Source organism: Rhododendron vialii, chromosome 5a, assembly GCF_030253575.1.
Source record: "Rhododendron vialii isolate Sample 1 chromosome 5a, ASM3025357v1".
NCBI classification, from domain to species: Eukaryota; Viridiplantae; Streptophyta; class Magnoliopsida; order Ericales; family Ericaceae; genus Rhododendron; species Rhododendron vialii.
The window spans coordinates 30975388-30993399 of NC_080561.1; the positions used below are offsets into that span (position 1 = coordinate 30975388).

Below are 18012 nucleotides of genomic sequence, written 5' to 3' on the forward strand. Positions count from 1 at the left end.
CTTTGCATGAAACAATTATGAGAGACACATGCCAAGAAGCAAAATGGAACTTCTCTCATTTCCAAACACATGTATCCAGTAACTCCACCCCTCTTTCTTCTGTTTTTTTTTACATATGGCGGCAACATAAAAGCCGTTACTAAAAAAAATAAACTCAGTGACGAAAAAAATAAAAGCCTTCCCCTGTTTTCCAGAGTCTTTAACATTTTGGGTTTTTCCCCTGTTCTCATTCCATAAAACAAGTATCCAGTAGCACAAGTATCCAGTTACAAAAATAAAAAATAAACTCAATAACGAAAGCTACGGTTACAAACCCAGAATCAAATGACAAAAGTACCCAGTGACGAAAGCTAATATTCATGAATGCAGTTTCACAAACAAAAGCCAAAGTTACACCTAAAATACAAGTCTCTCCCAAATTACATTGATCAAAACCCTCCATAAATAAGATAAAAATATCAATACAATTCCAGCAAACTCAAGTCTCCCCCAAAATACATGTCTCTCCCAAGTCTCTCCCAAGTTACATTCCAGCAGATTCAATTCTATCATCCTGAAATACGAATAGATAATAATATCAATACAAGAAACAAAAGACAAGAATTACAATTCAAGCAACTAAAGAAGTAACTTAAATGAATACTTACAATCATCGACAAAGTCCATGTCGTCATCGTCGTCGTCGTCGTCGTCATCATTCAACCTAACATCTTGAGAAGATCTAAGAAAAAAACAACAATTAAAATTCCAAACAACTAAAGAATTAAATTTAGGACAACTAAAGAATTAAATTGACCATACACATACATGTTCTGAAGTTTTGGACAGTTCCTTTTATCATGCGACTGTCCGGTTAACCCACAACCGTTACAACGCCTACTCTTCTTGACCGCCTTCTCTTTTCCTCCCTTCAATCTCTTACCACAACCCTTTGCCCTAACTTTAAGCGGTTCTTTGAAACTTTGTTCATGAGAAATAGACACTTGGATAGCACTCGCTTTGCCATCTTCGCTTCCAAGATTCATGGAACATAACTTCTTTTGAACCGAACACAAAGCTTCTTCCAAAATTTGAGTTCCATCTTCAGTTAATACGGCATCATCAATTACGTTAGAAGCAAGTTGGAAGAGATTATTTCGCCTCTCTGACAAAGAAGTGTCGCATATTTCTTTGACGGACCCACCCAAGTCATCTACAACTCTCATAGCTTTCGCCGATTTAGTCCACCTCCGCAAAATGTACTCATTAGGCAGATCTATAATCTGCATTCTACTGAAGAACGCCAACAAGTGGCGACATGGGATTCCGTCACTTTCAAACATCTTGCAACTGCAACTTGCATATTTTGATGACTTCTCTACCAAAATTTGACGAACCCTTGAACCACTCACCTTCACCCTCTCAACATTGTACAAATAACGGCGTTCATCCTCATGTGTCATTGTAATAACATACGCCAAAATTTGATGTAGTTCATCTTGAAACTTGTAAAATATGGTCTGTGTATACAATTCACTCATTGTCAACTCCATGGGTGCTACTGTTTTCAATGGAGGCTTCTCATTAAGATCTTTATGATCCATATCCAACTCATTATGACGTAACTTTGAAAGTGCCCTATCAAACCATGTCACAAAATCCCACAATGAATTATTTTCAGATACATATCTCTTGAAGAATGCATGAGAAATCTCAGCCCTTTGACTACTAGTCATGTGGGCAGAAAACATGTGTTTCATATACGCAGGAATCCATCTCTCACGGATTTGGTACAGCCCTTTCAACCATTCATTATTGGATAAGTTAGCTTTATGTACAACATCCATCCATTTAGCTTCGAACTCTTTAGGAGTCTCGGAATTCCATATACAATTTTTGAACTCATCATAATGTTCTTTATAGGATAAGGCACTTATTTTTTCAGAAAATTTACTCACAATGTGCCAAATGCAATACCTATGATGCGTATTTGGAAGAACATTAGCAAATGCTTTAGTCATTGCCGGATCCTGATCAGTTATGATCATTTTGGGCGGGCCTCCTGGCATTGCTTTCAAAAATTCCTTGAAAAGCCACTCAAAAGAATCACTAGTTTCATCACTTAAGAATCCACACCCAAAAAGAGTAGTCTGCCCGTGGCGATTAACCCCTAATATAGGTGCAAAGATCATGGCATAACGGTTTGTGTTGTACGTTGTATCAAACACCACAACATCGCCAAAATATTGGTACGATTTTCTAGAGGTGGCATCCGCCCAAAAACAATGAGTCATCCTCCCCTCATCATCTTTCTCTATTGTATACATAAAACCTGCATTCTTTTGTTGTTCAATTTGGAAATGCTCATACAACATATTGGCGTCTTGTCCGGCTAACATTTTCCTCATATCCCTTTTAAAATTATCAAGATCTTCTTGTAAAAATCCAACATTTTGTAGACCTCCGGATTGTAACTCAAAAATACTCATTTGTTGGCAGGTTCGCACATTTGCAGCTGATAGTTGTTCTATTAAAGCCTTTTTGGCAGCTGACACTTTACGATGAGATCGAAATAAATGTGTCCTCCTTGGAGACGCAAGATGGTGGTTATGACCCTCGACAAATTGGGAGATAACAAATTTTCCACTTGACTGGTTTCTCACAACAGACAATTTTGCCCCACAATTCTCTCTACTGTCCCCCCGACGCCGTGTAACGGGTTCACTAGTTTTTTGGACCCTCTTCACCCCTTCTTTGCAACAAACGTACTCCTTCCTAATGACTTCATAATCCCTATTCCTCTTGCTAGAACTCACTCGCGTACCAAATCCACCTTCTTTACCATAATTGTTGTAAAATTTCCAAACATCATCTAAATTGTCAAACTCTTGGTTGATTTTCGGTATTAGGTCAATCTTAACTTGAGGAGTGTAAAGTATTTGAGAAGAATTAGCAGATGATTCACACGGGATCGATACTAACGGTGAGAATACGTTTATATCATCCAAACACTGCATTCTAGAACCCAAAAGAGAAAACAAAAAAAAAAATCAGAAATTTCACATACAGTGAAAAAAAAAATCAGCAGTAAAAAAAATGGGCATTTTTTTGCGAATCCTAATTTGTGACCGTAATTTGTGAGAGAGAGAGACCTTGGTTGTTGCTCAGTCAGTGGTGGAATATTGTCGGCTCCTTCTCGTAGGTCGTCCATGTACACTACAAATTCCCCAATTTGTTATATAAATCCAAAAAATTACACAAATCCAAAGCCTAACCCTAACTCGACTTCGTAAGAAAATCAAACCAGAGATTACAAAGACAAAATTACAGATTCCTAAAAAAATAGAATGAGGGGAAATGAACACCCAAAATCTGAAAAATTTCCCCAATATTTTGAACCCTAGTTTTTGGGTTTAAAGATGGAGAATCAAAGAGAGAGAGATAGAGAGAGATACCAGTCGTACGCGGGTCACGCGAATGTCGGTCGTTAAATCGTCGTTCGTCACTCTGTCCAAAAAATTAGGGTTTTTGAGAGATTGTGAGAAGAGATGGAGAGAGATTCGCGAGAGAGGGGTTCGAGAGAGAGAGATTCAATACCTTCAGTCGTTCAATCTTCTTCTACGATCTTCTTCTTCTTCGTCGTTCTTCTCTTTCTCTGTGTGTGTGTGTTTTGAACGAGTAAAGAGGAATGAAAAAAGGGGTTTGGGATTTTAACCAGCGTGTGGGTTTTTTTACCCGTGACCAGCGACCCGTGAGAGATTTTAACCCGCGAATTGGCTTCTTTTTTCTCAGCCCTTGGATGAGATCCAAGGGTCCAAATTAGAAGTCCTTACATAAGCTATATAAGGGATCCCCTATAAGAAGCCTACTGTGTGTGTGTGTATATATATATCAAAATCACAATTGTTGTCTAGTAGAAGACAGACGAAATGAAATCATGTTGCCACGGTTTTCTTAACGATATGATTTTTTTTCATGAATGAGCTGCACAAACAGAGCTACAAAATGAACGAATCATACCATCGGATGTGGGGCTCATGGTCGACCCATGGTCTGGAGAGGACCGTTTATCACCTTTTTGACTGATTAAGGCGTTCTCAGTCTACCACGCATGATAGTATCCTTACGAAGTGCACAAGAAAAAATGACAGAGTTATAACTGTTGTGACTAAAGTTAGTTCTTGTACGCTAGGGGTACTGGTTAAGAAATTTTTAAATTTGCTGTACATTCTCTACGCACCCACTTTCATTCGATATGCATTCACTTTCATGAGGAACGTAATATCTATATTGAGCATATAGTATCACCAAAACCAACTAAAAATGTAATTTCAAACTCTAATGGTTAATTGTTAACCAAGAATCATATATTCATCTTTTGTCAAAATAAAATCATGACAATCTAATAGTATCACATTCCTAACGTCCCGCTGGATTCTGTTATCGATATTCTTCTTCCTGGTTTCTGACACAGGGGTCGGTTCCTGCTTTCTAATTTTACCCAAGCCAACATTTATCATCAAAAACGTTTTTATTGGTGTTGGTCACCGACTCGAGGGTTGAGGGATGGAGATCAAGCAGGAACCAACACTTCAGAGTCTGTTGTGAGAGGCTAAGATTTATTTTCCATTAAAGTATTGACCAACACCCCTTTTGCACAATAAACCATTTGCATTTTTCCTTTCCGCCCAAGGGTGGATTTTAAAGAACACCACCAAAGGAAAAGTTTACTGATTGACGAGAGGAAATTTTTTCGTTTTTCTTCTTCTTAAGTTTTTAAGGCAAAATATTATTGTATATACATGACACAAATCCCACATCGAACAAACAAGAAATAGGAGAGGTGGACAATTAGTATAAATAGGATCCATTTGCATCAATAAATTATACGTCAACTAGGCTCCATGGCCTAGGTTAGCAACATTACATATACTTACCCGGATGGGGTTAAATGGATGATCAACAAGGCTCATGACCTAGGTTTGCAATCTCCATTGCACTCAGGAGGGATGCTCGGCTAAGGTCCACCCACGTGGTGGAGCCTACGTCATAATTTTTGGAAGTGGGGGCTTGCGTTCCCGTGGCCCCACACCATGTCAGTTCTAAACTTTTTCTTTGGTTATTTTGTAAGGCACTTGTGAAGAAACTGTGCCTAGAGTGGTAGTGGGAATGATTCAGAATTTGGTTATTTTGTAAGGCACTTATGAAGAAACTGTGCCTAGAGTGGTAGTCGGAATGATTCAGAAAGGATGTGAGATCTTTACAACAAAATGGTTAGTTAGCCTATGCTAGGAATCAATAATTCCAAAGAAACGGATGAAACCATAAGCTCAAGGATGAGTCGAAGGGACAGGTTCAAGCAGAAAGTTTTATTACGAAAACCAAAAACTCTCGTCGATGAAGTTGAGATCGAGGAAACGAGGGCAAGAAACAACACAATTGTGACAAGGAGCTTGCTTTTGAATCCAAGTATAGGCTGTATTGTTGTGGGATTAAAGAGGACAAGTGCTCCATCTGTTTGGGTCCGGTTTCTCATGGCAATGTGATAGTCGAGTCTGTAATGACAAATATTTGATGAGAAACGGGAATTTGGAAGTTAAAATGAGGTATCTGCGGGATCATGCAAAAGATAAATGAATTTTCGATGGTCACAGGCTGAGCATCCGTAACTGTGAAAGAAGACATTGGGTGGGATGAGTTTCAAGATCATTGGAGTTGTGGTGAAATTAAGGTAGCGTTAGCAGGAGACCCAAGATAGCTGGGTTGCAAAGACAGCTGAGTATTGTGGTGCCCGTGGGTGGAAAAGGGACATTTGACACCCATAAAAAAACTGATGCTTTAACTGCCATCATGTTTGTTTCGTGAATTATCTGCCACAATTGCATCCGGAGTTGCATTTTAAAGTTGTGTTTGTAGACTTTCTGTATTTTGTAACACAAGGCTTTTCATTTCATTCAATTCAATCAGTTTCTAAGCTTCTCGAGCAAGCTGATTATTTAGGACTTTTGTGGACTACTGATGAGAAAAGCAAAGAGTGGCAAATGCATTTGCCTAAATGAGAAGCAAGCAGGAAAAGAGAGAGAGTGCTAAAGGCTCGCCTTGTTTTGAAGTCCCACATCCAGTAATTACAAAAAGGTAAGAACCAAAGGCAGCTACAAATAAGCAACAGCCTGCATCGTTGCAATGGATGATCAACAAGGTCCATGGTCTAGGTTAGTGGCCTCCATTGCACTTAGAAGGGGTGCTCGCCTAAGGTCTACCCAAGTGGTGGAGCTTACGTCATAATTTGTGATAGTGGGGGCCTGCGTTCGCGTGGCCCCTACCCTATTTAGTTGAAAGCATTTTGGGTTCTGAAGGATCCGTCCGATTATCTCTTCATGGCCCCTACCCTATTTAGTTGAAAGCATTTTGGGTTCTGAAGGATCCGTCCGATTATCTCTTCATGTTTTCCAATTTAAATAGAAATTTAAAAGTTTTATTTATGAATGATCAATGAACAACTTTTTTTTAGCTCTGTGTTCCTAAAGGGGGAAAACCAAGGGAGTGGGAAAGAGTGCTAATATTGAAATTCGTGTGTTGACGCTTTTCCATGGTTTTTTTTTTTTAAATTGTGCATATGAAAAAATGACGAGTTAACAACTATTGTGTCTAAATTGTTTCACATTCGTCTAGCGATAGTATAAAATTTCCATAGGGTGATGATAGCATTAGATCCTACATTTGTTAGGGTCTTATTGACAGGTGTCTTCATTTGTTGGGCCAATTGAGTTGAGGGTCGCCCATCGTGAGTTTCCAGTTCACGCATTTTGGAACTCTTGAAAATTGGCGTGATCTTATATATGATACCTGTTGACCTGCAGAAAGTTTTGCTAGCTCGCTCCATTTCTTGTTGGGCTTAGATGAGGGGCTAAGAGTTATTTTCCATTACAATAGAGACCAAAAACCACGCATTTTGCACATTTAACATTGCATTTTTCCTTTCTGACCAAATGTGAATTTTAACAAATACCAGCGAGTGAAAAGTTCATTGATTGACGAGATAAAAGTTTCTAATTTTTCTTCCTCTGAAGTTTTTAAGGCAAGACATTATTGTTGTATACATACCATAAATTCCACATTGAACAAACAAGAATAGGAGAGGTGGGCAATCGGTATAAATAGAATCCAGTTGCATCAATAAAACGTAAATCAACTAGGCTCCATGGCCTAGATTAGCAACTTTACAATATACTCACCTGGACGGGGTAATGGGTGATCAACAAGGCCCATGAACTAGGTTAGCAATCTCGATCCATTGCACTCAGGAGGAGTGCTTGCCTAAGGTCTACCCAAGTGGTGGAGCCTACGTCATATATAATTTTTAGAAGAGGGGGGTCTATGTTTGCGTGGCCCTCACCATATAAGTTCCTAATTTTTTCTTGGGTTCTTTTGTAAGGCACTTCCGGAAAGGAGCTTGCTTTTGAATCCAAGTATATGCTGTGTGGGAATAACGAGGACAAGTGCTCCATCTGTTTGGGTCTGGTTTCTCGTGGCAACATGATAGTCGAGTCTGTAGAGACAAACATTTGATGAGGAACAGGAATTTGAACGTTAAAAAGGGGTCACAAGCCGAGAATCCATAACTGAGAAAGACGACATTGGGTGGGATGAGTTTCAAGAGCATTGGAGTTGTGGTGAAACTAAGGTAGCGTTAGCAGGAGACCAAAGATAGCTGGATTGCGAAAACATCTGAGTGCTGCGGTGCCGGTGGGTGGAAAAGGGACATTCGACACCCATAAAAAAAGACTGATGCTTAACTGCCATCATGTTTGTTTCGTGAATTATCTGCCACAATTAGAGGTGTCAAACGGGCCGTGCCGTGCCGGCCTGGCCCGTTTAGTTTTGTGCCAACTGTGCTTCGTGTCGTGCCGTGCTGGCGCGTTTACTTAAATCGTGTTGTACAGTGCCGGGCCCATTTACTTAAATCGTGTTGTGCCATGCCGTGCTGTTTTTCAATCGTATTGTGCCGTGTCGTGCCGTGCAATCGTGTCATGTCATGCCATGCCCGTGCCGTGCCCGTCCACGTTCCCACTTTGACCATGCCGTGTCATGCCAGGACCACAATCGTGCCTGTGCCGTACTGTGCCACATTTAAACGTGCCGTGCCGACTCAGCCCACTTGACACCCCTAGCCACAATTGCATCTGGAGTCACATTTTAAAGTTGTATTTGTAAACTTTTTGTATCTCGTAACACGAGGCTTCTCATTTTGTTCAATTCAATCAGTTTCTAAGCTTCTCGAGCAAGCAGATTATTTATGGACGTGATAAAAGAGTGGCAAATGCAAAAGAGAAGCAAGCAGGAAAAGAGAGAGAAGTAAAGGCTCACTTTGTTTTGAAGTCCCACATCAAGTAATTACAAAAAGTTAAGAAGCAAAGGCAGCTACAAATAAGCAACAGCGTGCAACATTGTAATATACTTACCTGGACGGGGTCAACGGACGATCAGCAAGATCCATGGCCTAGGTTAGTGGCCTCCATTGCACTTAGGAGGGGTGCTCGCCTAAGGTCTACCCAAGTGGTGGAGCCTACGTCATAATTTGTGGTAGCGGGGGCCTGCGTTCGCGCGGCCCCTTCCCAATTCAGTTTAAAGCATTTGGGTCTCTCAAGGGGTTAGTAAGTTATTAACCCTGTGCAATTACTTCTTCATGTTTTCCAATTTAGATTGAAATTCAGAAGTCGTATTTATAATCAGCATGGTGGTTATACGAATGCTATTTTTCGAGGTATAGAAGCTTGCCATTTCAATGAAACTTTACGAGAGTAATCACTGAAAGTTCGATCCTTTCGGGCTCTATAATCTGTCGATTGGAGACTACACGAGTAATGTGTTCATTTGTTCTCGTATCATCCAGTTCGTCTTCTCTGATATATGTAGATATCAACAGGTATCATCCAGTTCGTCTTCTCTGATATATGTAGATATCAACAGAAAGAAATGACTACGTACCAACTGCTTGAGTGCTTGCTCGAGAGAATCATTGTCGAGGCAGATGGGAAGAGCTTCAATCTTTTACTGGTGTGTGAAGCCATTTCCCGTGGGCACTTTACTTCGATGAATGGTCATTCGTAGCGTTCGTTTAGGAGATATCTCGAAATAATTTCGATCTTCTGCTATCCTCCGACCAATTGTGTCTTTGAATGTTTGCTTAGAGACACCATTGCTCTCGATTTCAATCGATTTCTAAGCATTATTTAGAACTTGTTTGTTCCTTGTCTTTCTGTTCTTGTCTTGATGTTGTTCGTTCATTTCCCACAATATTACTTGCCCACCTTATCACCTATCAGTATCCCTATAGGCCTATACACACTCAAAGCCCTTGCTTTAGATTCATGATGTTGAGTAGCAAGTGAATGCCCTTTTACTATGGGGCCATCAAGATCTCGGTGGGCGTACCGCTACTTGATACCCAACATTCTTAACATATGATAGTACCTTGGAGCACCCAATATTTTCTAGGATCGTGGGCGACCTATACCTTTGGATGTCTAACCTAAATTTGGATGAACTACGGAGCATGACCTAATTCTGATGCTGATCATCTACTAAAACTTAACTAATTTACAAAGACTCAAAGAAACAACCTAATGACCTGGAATCCATGCAGGTATATATTCAAAAAATCAATGTCAGCAAGTCACTGAATAACTTTCAGCAACCATTAACAAAATTAAGATCTTACATTTTTTGTGTTTAAAGTTGTAGTTCTATCTTATTAAATTAATTTTGAAAGGAATCAATCAATCAGAGAGACCAAAAACTTTTATTCAGTTTTGGAAATTGACTACAATTTTTCCATTTACTGATTCACATTGCTGTTAGTTTGATCTAGATCAATAGTTACCCGTCGATATTTTCGGAATGCTCCAAAACATTTCAAGATTAAAGTGAAACGATCAAGACACGGACTTTAGCAGCACAATAAGATGGGAAGAACAATGATTAGAAAAGAGAAGAAGATGGGAAACGAATCATCATGGGAAAATAAACTTGAATGAGAATGTAACGATGTACGATATCAGAGTAAACCTTGGTATTGTATTTCGTATCCCAAGTCAATATGCACATGAAAAAGAGTGGCAAATGCATATGCCTTGTTTTGAAGTCCCATATGCAAACGCATGTACAAATGAGCAACAACGTGCAACTTTACGATATACTTACCTGGACGGGGTCAATGGGCGAAATCAATAAGACCCATGGCCTAGGTTAGTGACCTCTATTGCACTGAGGAGGGGTGCTCGCTTAAGGTCTACCCAAGCGGTGGAGTCTACGTCATAATTTGTGGTAGCGGTGGCCTGCATTCGCGCAGCCCCTCCCCTAATCAGTTGAATGCTTTCGGCTTTCCAATGTTCAATTACTCTGTTCAATTGCTCTACTTTTCCATGTCTTCCAATTTAAAACTGAAATTCAGCAGTCATATTTGTGATCAGTGATACCCCAGTTGTAGCAGTACTCTGTTTTCTCAATGTTTTGCAATGTAAGTTTAAATTCGATAGTCATGTATGTGATCTGTGAGCAGAATACCAAAAACAAGAAAAGAAAAGATCTGTGAGCAGAACATCTTGATTCGCTTTAAGAATTTTTTTTTGTCTTACAAAGTTAGAACAACTTCTGGATTTGCATCATGTTATCGCAGCATCGCTTAGAGATTCTTTTTCCCCCCTCCGGAACACATCGCCTATGAAATGAAGGCTTTGGGTTTTAGAAAACCAGAGAGTTCCTTACCATGAATTAGGATTTTTTTTTTTTTTTTTTGGCTCGACATGAATCACATAATGCTTTTCCAAGTTTTCGGTATCCTTACGAAGTGCGCAAGAAAAAATGACGAGTTATAACTATTGTGACTGAGTTAATTCTTTTTACGCTAAGGGTATTGGTTAAGAAAATTTTAAATTTGTTGTACATTCTCTATGCACCCACTTTCATTCGCTATGTACTCACTTTCATCAGGATTGTACTTCCTATATTGAGCATATTATCTTTGTAAGTATCTCCAAAACTTACTAAAAATGTAATTTCAAACTCTAATGGTTAATAGTTGACCAAGAATCATAATCTATATAATCATCTTTCGCCAAAAATAAAATCATGACAATCTAATAGTATCACATTCTTTTATCTATATTCTTCTTCCTAGTTTCCGACACAGGGGCCAGTTCCTGCTTTCTAATTTTATCCAAGCCATCATTTATCATCAGAAACGTTTTTGTTGGTCATTGATTCGAGGGTTGAGGGACGGAGATCAAGCAGGAAGCAACACTTCAGCGTTTGTTGTGAGTTCCCAAGCCAGTTCTTGCGTGTGGGAACTCCTAAAAATTGGCGTTATCTTATATACGATACAAGCAAAAAGTTTTGCTCGCTCCATTTCTTGTTGGGCTTAAATGAGAGGCTAAGAGTTATTTTGCATTAAGTATCGACCGAAAACCCTTTCGCACAATTAACCATTGTATTTTTCCATTCCGCCCAAAGGTAGATTTTAAAGAATACCAACAAGTGAAAAGTTTACTGATTCATGGGAGATTTTTTTTTCCGTTTTTCTTCTTCTGAACTTTCGAAGGCAAAACATTATTGTTGTATACATGACTTAAGTCCCACATCGAACAAACAAGACATATGAGAGGTGGGTATTGAGTGTAAATAGGATCTGTTTGCATCAATAAAACATACTTCAACTAGGCTTCATGGCCTAAGTTAATTTGCAACATTAAAATATATAGAACGTCTATAAATTACAAAAATTTGATATAAAACAAACAAATGCAAAAAATAAAAAATAAAAAAATAAATCACTCAACTTTTTAATCCGAATCCAATTTAAAAAAAGATTGGGAGGAGAGAGTTATGTATTTCTTCCGAATGAGATAAGGAGGGTGTAATTAAAAGCTGGGGCCCACCACATCACGTCACCTACGCTGCTTGGAGGGTGGTGGGTAGCCATGGAAGAAGTGAAAAGGTCAAATATGTAATTTGGCTCTAAAACTTCAATTACTTCATCCTACAGGCTGCAGAGGCCAGAAATTATGCCTTAAGGGCCCACATACACAAGGACGGAACCGGAATTTTATCATAACAGTAGCAAAATGTATACTAAAATAATTTAGTGGCGGCGAGACTATATAAATTGGGTATAATTTTTTTTTTACATATAATAATTACATTTTCTAAAATTCTTGTCGTGACGGTCGCAGCCTCTAAACCTCCCTGATCTTATCCTTGCCCATATAGGGTGCTATGATGCACCCGTTGGCATTTGCGTAAAGCTTATAACCCAAGCACGAGAAAAATGGACGCATACAGCGTTCCACCAAAGTTTTTTTTTTTTTTTTTTTGTGCTAAGCCTCCATCGAAGATCTTAAAAAGATAAACTTGTTCACAGAGCTATTCAATCTCATGCGTCCATTTTGGTTCTGAACGGTCCAAATTTTAATGAAACATTTCGGAAAAAAGTTAAAAGTTTTTTGTGAATATTTTTTATTAATATCTGGACCGTCCAAAAGTATTTTAGACAGTCGCGATTCACTATCGTAAACTTACTTTACTGAAACTTCTGCAAAGAAGTTTTTCTGATATTAAAATATTCATTACTTTAGTATATAAACAGTCTCAAAAAAATTAAGTGCTCTAATTTTCAAACCGTTTGAACTGGTACGAATATTTTATTTTTCGATCATATTATTTTAAAGGATCATAATTAATTTTTATCTCTGAGACTCTCAAAAAATGATTAAAAAATATGATCTTCGCGTCTGTTCAAACAGTTTGAAAATTTGAACACTTAATTTTTGAGAAATAATAATGTCAAAATTATTTTTTTGATGCCAAAACTTTAGTGTATAAAAGGCTTGTATCATGTGCAATTTATAAGACTTTTATGTGCTGAAATTTTGGCACCAACAAAAATTATTTTTACATTATCACTATCCTAATTTTTTGAGATTATTTATATAATAAAAGTATGGTTAATTTGAAAGAGAGAAACTAAAATTATAATAATAGAGAATAGGTAAAATAAAAAGTATTGGTGTAGTATTGAAAGAAATGTAAGTAGGTAAAATGTAAATATATTTATTAGCAATTTTTTATAACTACCGATGGACATGCTCTTACCGTTTTTTTACTATCACTTGAATACTCCAGTTTAGAAAATACAAGAAAGTTAATTTTGTAATTTGATTAAAACCCATCAACACTGTCAGATGTGATGGACATTGTAATAATGAGCCATTGCCTCAGTGCCAATAAAGCAGTGCGTGAGTCTCACTATGGGAGGTGTCACGAGGCTATTTTTCGCCTAGAAATCTGCCCGCGAAGGCACCAAGTTTGCCAACAACTTGGTCTCAGTCAACTAGTGTTTACACACACACCCGATATGTTTGAACGTCTAGGAACACACTCAAGAGTTACGGGAACCGTCCCAACCTTTATTAAGCACCAACTCACAAAGGATTACACTCAAGAACCTAGACAGAACAACCTTATGCCTTAGGCTACGAAAATGCCTGCTTAAATAGGCTTACAATCCTAAAAACGTGGCCACTAAGTACATGAGATCATGGGGCCAACCCATGATCTTGCAGTTGACACCCCCAACTGCCCTAGGGCTGTGCTGGCACTGCCAGAATTTGCCAGCACATTGAAACATGAAACTGCCTGGAAATTAACTGCCGATAACTGCCCGTTTCTGCCTTGGACACCTATCCCATGCCGCCAGCAACACATGCAGCCCGTTTCTGCCTTGGACACCTGTCCCACGTTCCCAGCAACATGTGCAGAAATGCTGTTAACCGTCAATAACCGTTTTGCCCGAGCCAACTCAAGCCTACCTCTGTTTTGCCCGAGCCAATTCAAGGCTGCCTGGCCAATTTTGTGATCCAACCCCAGCTCCCAATACTTAGCCGTTTTTCTCGATTGCCTTGTCCCACAAGCCTGCTTCCCGTTTAGCATCCCTGCCTCGACATCATCGGGCCATCACGTGCATCACGACTGCCACTTGCCTTAGGGACCAGTGCCGACACCAACCGACACCGTCGGGTCACCTTGTAAAGACATGCCTGCCTCAGGCCTTCGTTTCCATCGGTTGGCTAGGGTGCAAGGTGCCACCGCTAGCCAAGCTTAGCAAGCCTTGGAAATCAAGGTGCTAACAAACCACCCCCACCAGAGGAAGCCGACGTCCTCGTCGGTAAGGCCCGTAAGTACTCCAGCACTTGCTTCTCAGACTGCCACAAAGTCCCATCCGTTTCCCATGTAGCCTCCGAGTCTTGCCTGTTTTCATACTTCGCCAAACAAGAGGTTCTCCCATTTGCCTCGCTCTGCCCTTTCGCCTTATCATCCAGAATCCCGTGCATCTGAACTGCGAGAGAAGCCCGTTGAGCTTGTTTTCTTCCAGCCACTACCAAGTCTGGAAAATCCTGCATTTGAATTGCCGATAGCCAACCACCCGTTCCTTCCCTTGCCCGCTTTCCCTTCTCTGCCTTGGAACAACGCGGTACAAAGCAGGGTCGTTTCTCATCAGCAATCAAAATCCCACCAAGATGTGGCATCACAGCCACTTTTGCAGCCACAAAGAACTCATTACCCAGTATAAGTTCGAAGTCATCAAGCGGATACACCACCAAATCCACTTGCCCATTCCAGTCCCCGATCCCCAAAGCGACATTGCCCGTCATTCCATGCCCCACCTGTGCATTGGAATTTACTGTCTTGATCCGACTGAAACTTTCAACGACTTTTAAACCAAGCGACTGCACCACCCGTTCTGAAACAAAATTGTGTGTGGCCCCCGTGTCCACCATGGCCAACACTTCCATTCCACAAAGCAACACTTTGACATACATCAAACCCGATCTTTGCGAGGTTACTGCCTTGTCTGCATGAATCACGTTGAGCAATTGCATAGGGTTGACCCGGACATGCGCTTCCGAGTCTGAATCACCATCTTTCCCTTCATCCACGCAAATAGCATTCAGCTTTTCACGCTTTGGGCAATCCTTTGCCCGATGAGGCCCATCGCAAATGAAACAACCCTTGCTGAAATTCCCTTTGCCTTGCCGTTTGTCCTTTGCAACCGATTCAGATTTCTGACCCTTGTCTTTCTGACTCTTATCCCATTTCTTTGAACCAGATTTTGACGTGCTGGATTCAAAAGAATTGGATTCGCCCGTCAGTTTGAAATCTGCCAACCCGTCGGCAGCAGCAACAGCCGATGGCAAGTCCTTAATTCCCAGCCTTCGTAGTTCCAACTGTGCCCAATTCTGCAAACCCGACATAAAATTGAAAACCTTGTCCTCCTCCGACATGTTCTTGATATCCAGCATCAAAGAACTGAATTCCTTCACATAATCTCGCACTGAACCCGTGTGCTTCAATTGTTTCAGCGACTCCCTTGCAAGCCACGAAGAATTGCAAGGCAGGAATTGATCCTTCAATTCCTTCTTCAGTGTATCCCACTGCTCGATCTTTGGACGCCCGCTGTCCTCACATCGAGTTCTCCACCAGAGTTTCGCATCGCCCATGAGAAACATCGTGGTGATTGTCACACGATCTGCCTCCGGAACGCGAGCAGCAGAGAAGTACTGCTCCATATCCCACAGAAAGTTCTCCAACTCCTTGGCATTTCGGGCACCACCGAAAGCCTTCGGTTCAGGGACCTTTACACGAGTCTCGAATCCGTCTGAGCGACCCAAGAAGGCCCTCTTCACAACCAGCAATTCTGACTCCAAGTTAGAAACCCGCTCCTCATGACATCTGAGAGTTTGTTGAAATCCGCCAGCATCTCAGTAAACTTCGTTTCCGTCTGACCGACATGTGTTTCGTGAGCCTTTTTCTGTGACTCGACCGAAGCCAACACGACGTCCAGGCGTTCAACCAAGGTAACGCCCTCATCAGAATCATCATCACCAACGAGCTTTTCCAACTGTGTAACTCTGACCCGTACCGCCTCGAGTGCAGCATTTGCAGCCATACCTTCAACCCGAAGTTCTGCAACTTTTGCTCGCAACCTAACCTGGCTCTGATACCAACTGTCACGGGGCTATTTTTCGCCTAGAAATCTGCCCATGATGGCACCAAGTTTGCCAACAACTTGGTCTCAGCCAACTAGTGTTTACACACACACCCGATATGTTTGAACGTCTAGGAACACACTCAAGAGTTACGGGAACCGTCCCAACCTTTATTAAGCACCAACTCACAAAGGATTATACTCAAGAACCTAGACAGAACAACCCTCTGCCTTAGGCTACGAAAATGCCTGCCTAAATAGGCTTACAATCCTAAAAACGTGGCCACTAAGTACATGAGATCATGGGGCCAACCCATGATCTTGCAGTTGACACCCCCAACTGCCCTAGGGCTGTGCTGGCACTGCCAGAATCTGCCAGCACATTGAAACATGAAACTGCTTAGAAATTAACTGCCGATAATTGCCCGTTTCTGCCTTGGACACCTGTCCCATGCTACCAGCAACACATGCAGCCCGTTTCTGCCTTGGACACCTGTCCCACGTTCCCAGCAACATGTGCAGAAATGCTGTTAACCGTCAATAACCGTTTTGCCCGAGCCAACTCAAGCCTGCCTCTGTTTTGCCCGAGCCAATTCAAGGCTGCCTGGCCAATTTCGTGATCCAACCCCAGCTCCCAATACTTAGCCGTTTTTCTCGATTGCCTTGTCCCACAAGCCTGCTTCCCGTTTAGCATCCCTGCCTCGACATCATCGGGCCATCACGTGCATCACGACTGCCACTTGCCTTAGGGACCAGTGCCGACACCAACCGACACCGTCGGGTCACCTTGTAAAGACATGCCTGCCTCATGCCTTCGTTTCCATCGGCTGGCTAGGGTGCAAGGTGCCACCGCTAGCCAAGCTTAGCAAGCCTTGGAAATCAAGGTGCTAACAGGAGGCCACATAGCATTCGTTAGCTTTTGCCAACTTAAAATAGCGGTAAATGACCACCAGTAAAAGTTTCATACTACGAACGGCCGCTAAAGGTTTTTTTCCGAGAAAAAAAGTCTATGAGATTTGAACTTGCAAACCTTGAATAGTTTTTTTTATTTGAACGGCAAAAAATTTTCTTTTATCTTTGAAATTGTTCAAAGACTAATAGGACCTGAAGAACGATATCATATTCCTAAGAAAGCTAAGAATAATCCTAGTTCGAGATTCAATCTCTCGATTGGCAATGAGCTAACCAAAGACACCAAGGGGCCGAAGCCAAAAACACCTAATGGGCCGATCTCAAACCAAGAAAAATCAAAACCCTAAACGTATTCAACCTACTGCTGCCGCCACCAGAGCAGTGGATTGCCACCACCGCCCGACAGACGTTGACCATAGCAACCGCCAGCACGCCGACCACATCACCCCCTTCCGCCAGGAAACCAGCGTACGTTGAGCAGCAGCAACGAAAGCGGCAAAAAACAACAGCAACATCAGCGGCATCCAACGGTCCACCCAACACCGTCGACCCACCGCCGCACACCAACCAGCTGCCGAGAACCCACGAACCAGAGACGCCCCAACAAAACCCGCATAGGAAAACTTCCAGAAGATTGAGGTCGGATGCGAGATCCAACAACGGCAACGGCGAGATCCGAGTAGACCGACAAAACCAATAGCATGCAGAAACCCACCACCGAACACCGCCGAAGTCCCAAATCGCTGTTAAGCTTACCCGTATCCATCCAAGAATGGAAAACAGAGGGGGCCTGACAAAAGAGAACGACAAGCCGTTAGGCACAAGACCGCCATACCCAATAGTGCGGCGAAGCTGATCCAAAGGCAAGAACATCGGGAAAAAAGGAACCCAAGCACTTAATCACTCAACTACATTTAATTCTGTATTTATTACGAAAATAATAATATTTCTGTTATCCAATAATATTAGGAAATTGATTTTAACACTCTAAAAATTGATGGAAAGGCTCCAAAATGACGTCGTTTTGTGTATCAACAAAGTTCAATTTTAAAGCTCCTCCATCAATTTTTGGACTGCCA

At 41.2% G+C, this 18012-nt stretch overlaps 1 protein-coding gene and 5 non-coding genes across 6 annotated transcripts; 5 read left to right on the forward strand and 1 right to left on the reverse strand.

The window, feature by feature from the left end:
• Positions 1-320: 320 nt before the first annotated feature.
• Positions 321-3641, reverse strand: LOC131327811 (protein FAR1-RELATED SEQUENCE 5-like). The gene is made up of 7 exons (XM_058360942.1): positions 3577-3641; positions 3435-3486; positions 3132-3195; positions 808-2997; positions 644-721; positions 466-553; positions 321-350 (listed from the first exon to the last, which is right to left on the reverse strand). The coding sequence occupies exons 3-7, from the start codon at positions 3188-3190 to the stop codon at positions 321-323; spliced, it is 2445 nt and encodes an 814-aa protein (XP_058216925.1). The 5' UTR covers positions 3191-3195; positions 3435-3486; positions 3577-3641.
• Positions 3642-4908: 1267 nt separating this feature from the next.
• LOC131328195 (U1 spliceosomal RNA) lies at positions 4909-5070 on the forward strand. The gene has a single exon (XR_009200467.1). It is a non-coding gene; the product is annotated as a U1 spliceosomal RNA (small nuclear RNA).
• Positions 5071-6145: 1075 nt separating this feature from the next.
• Positions 6146-6302, forward strand: LOC131328201 (U1 spliceosomal RNA). Its single transcript, XR_009200473.1, has one exon. It is a non-coding gene; the product is annotated as a U1 spliceosomal RNA (small nuclear RNA).
• Positions 6303-7206: 904 nt separating this feature from the next.
• On the forward strand, positions 7207-7375 carry LOC131328200 (U1 spliceosomal RNA). Its single transcript, XR_009200472.1, has one exon. It is a non-coding gene; the product is annotated as a U1 spliceosomal RNA (small nuclear RNA).
• A 1058-nt stretch (positions 7376-8433) lies between these two features.
• Positions 8434-8594, forward strand: LOC131328127 (U1 spliceosomal RNA). The gene has a single exon (XR_009200408.1). It is a non-coding gene; the product is annotated as a U1 spliceosomal RNA (small nuclear RNA).
• A 1580-nt stretch (positions 8595-10174) lies between these two features.
• On the forward strand, positions 10175-10337 carry LOC131328193 (U1 spliceosomal RNA). The gene has a single exon (XR_009200466.1). It is a non-coding gene; the product is annotated as a U1 spliceosomal RNA (small nuclear RNA).
• Positions 10338-18012: the final 7675 nt, after the last annotated feature.

Excerpts from the sequence above, each read along its gene's own strand:
- LOC131327811 (XM_058360942.1), bottom strand. The coding sequence starts at position 3,190 with ATGGACGACCTACGAGAAGGAGCCGACAATATTCCACCACTGACTGAG. Across the intron at positions 722-807 it reads TGTCCAAAACTTCAGAACAT|ATCTTCTCAAGATGTTAGGT; the intron begins GTATGTGTATGG and ends TTTTTTTCTTAG. Across the intron at positions 554-643 it reads GACTTTGTCGATGATTGTAA|GATGATAGAATTGAATCTGC; the intron begins GTATTCATTTAA and ends TTCGTATTTCAG.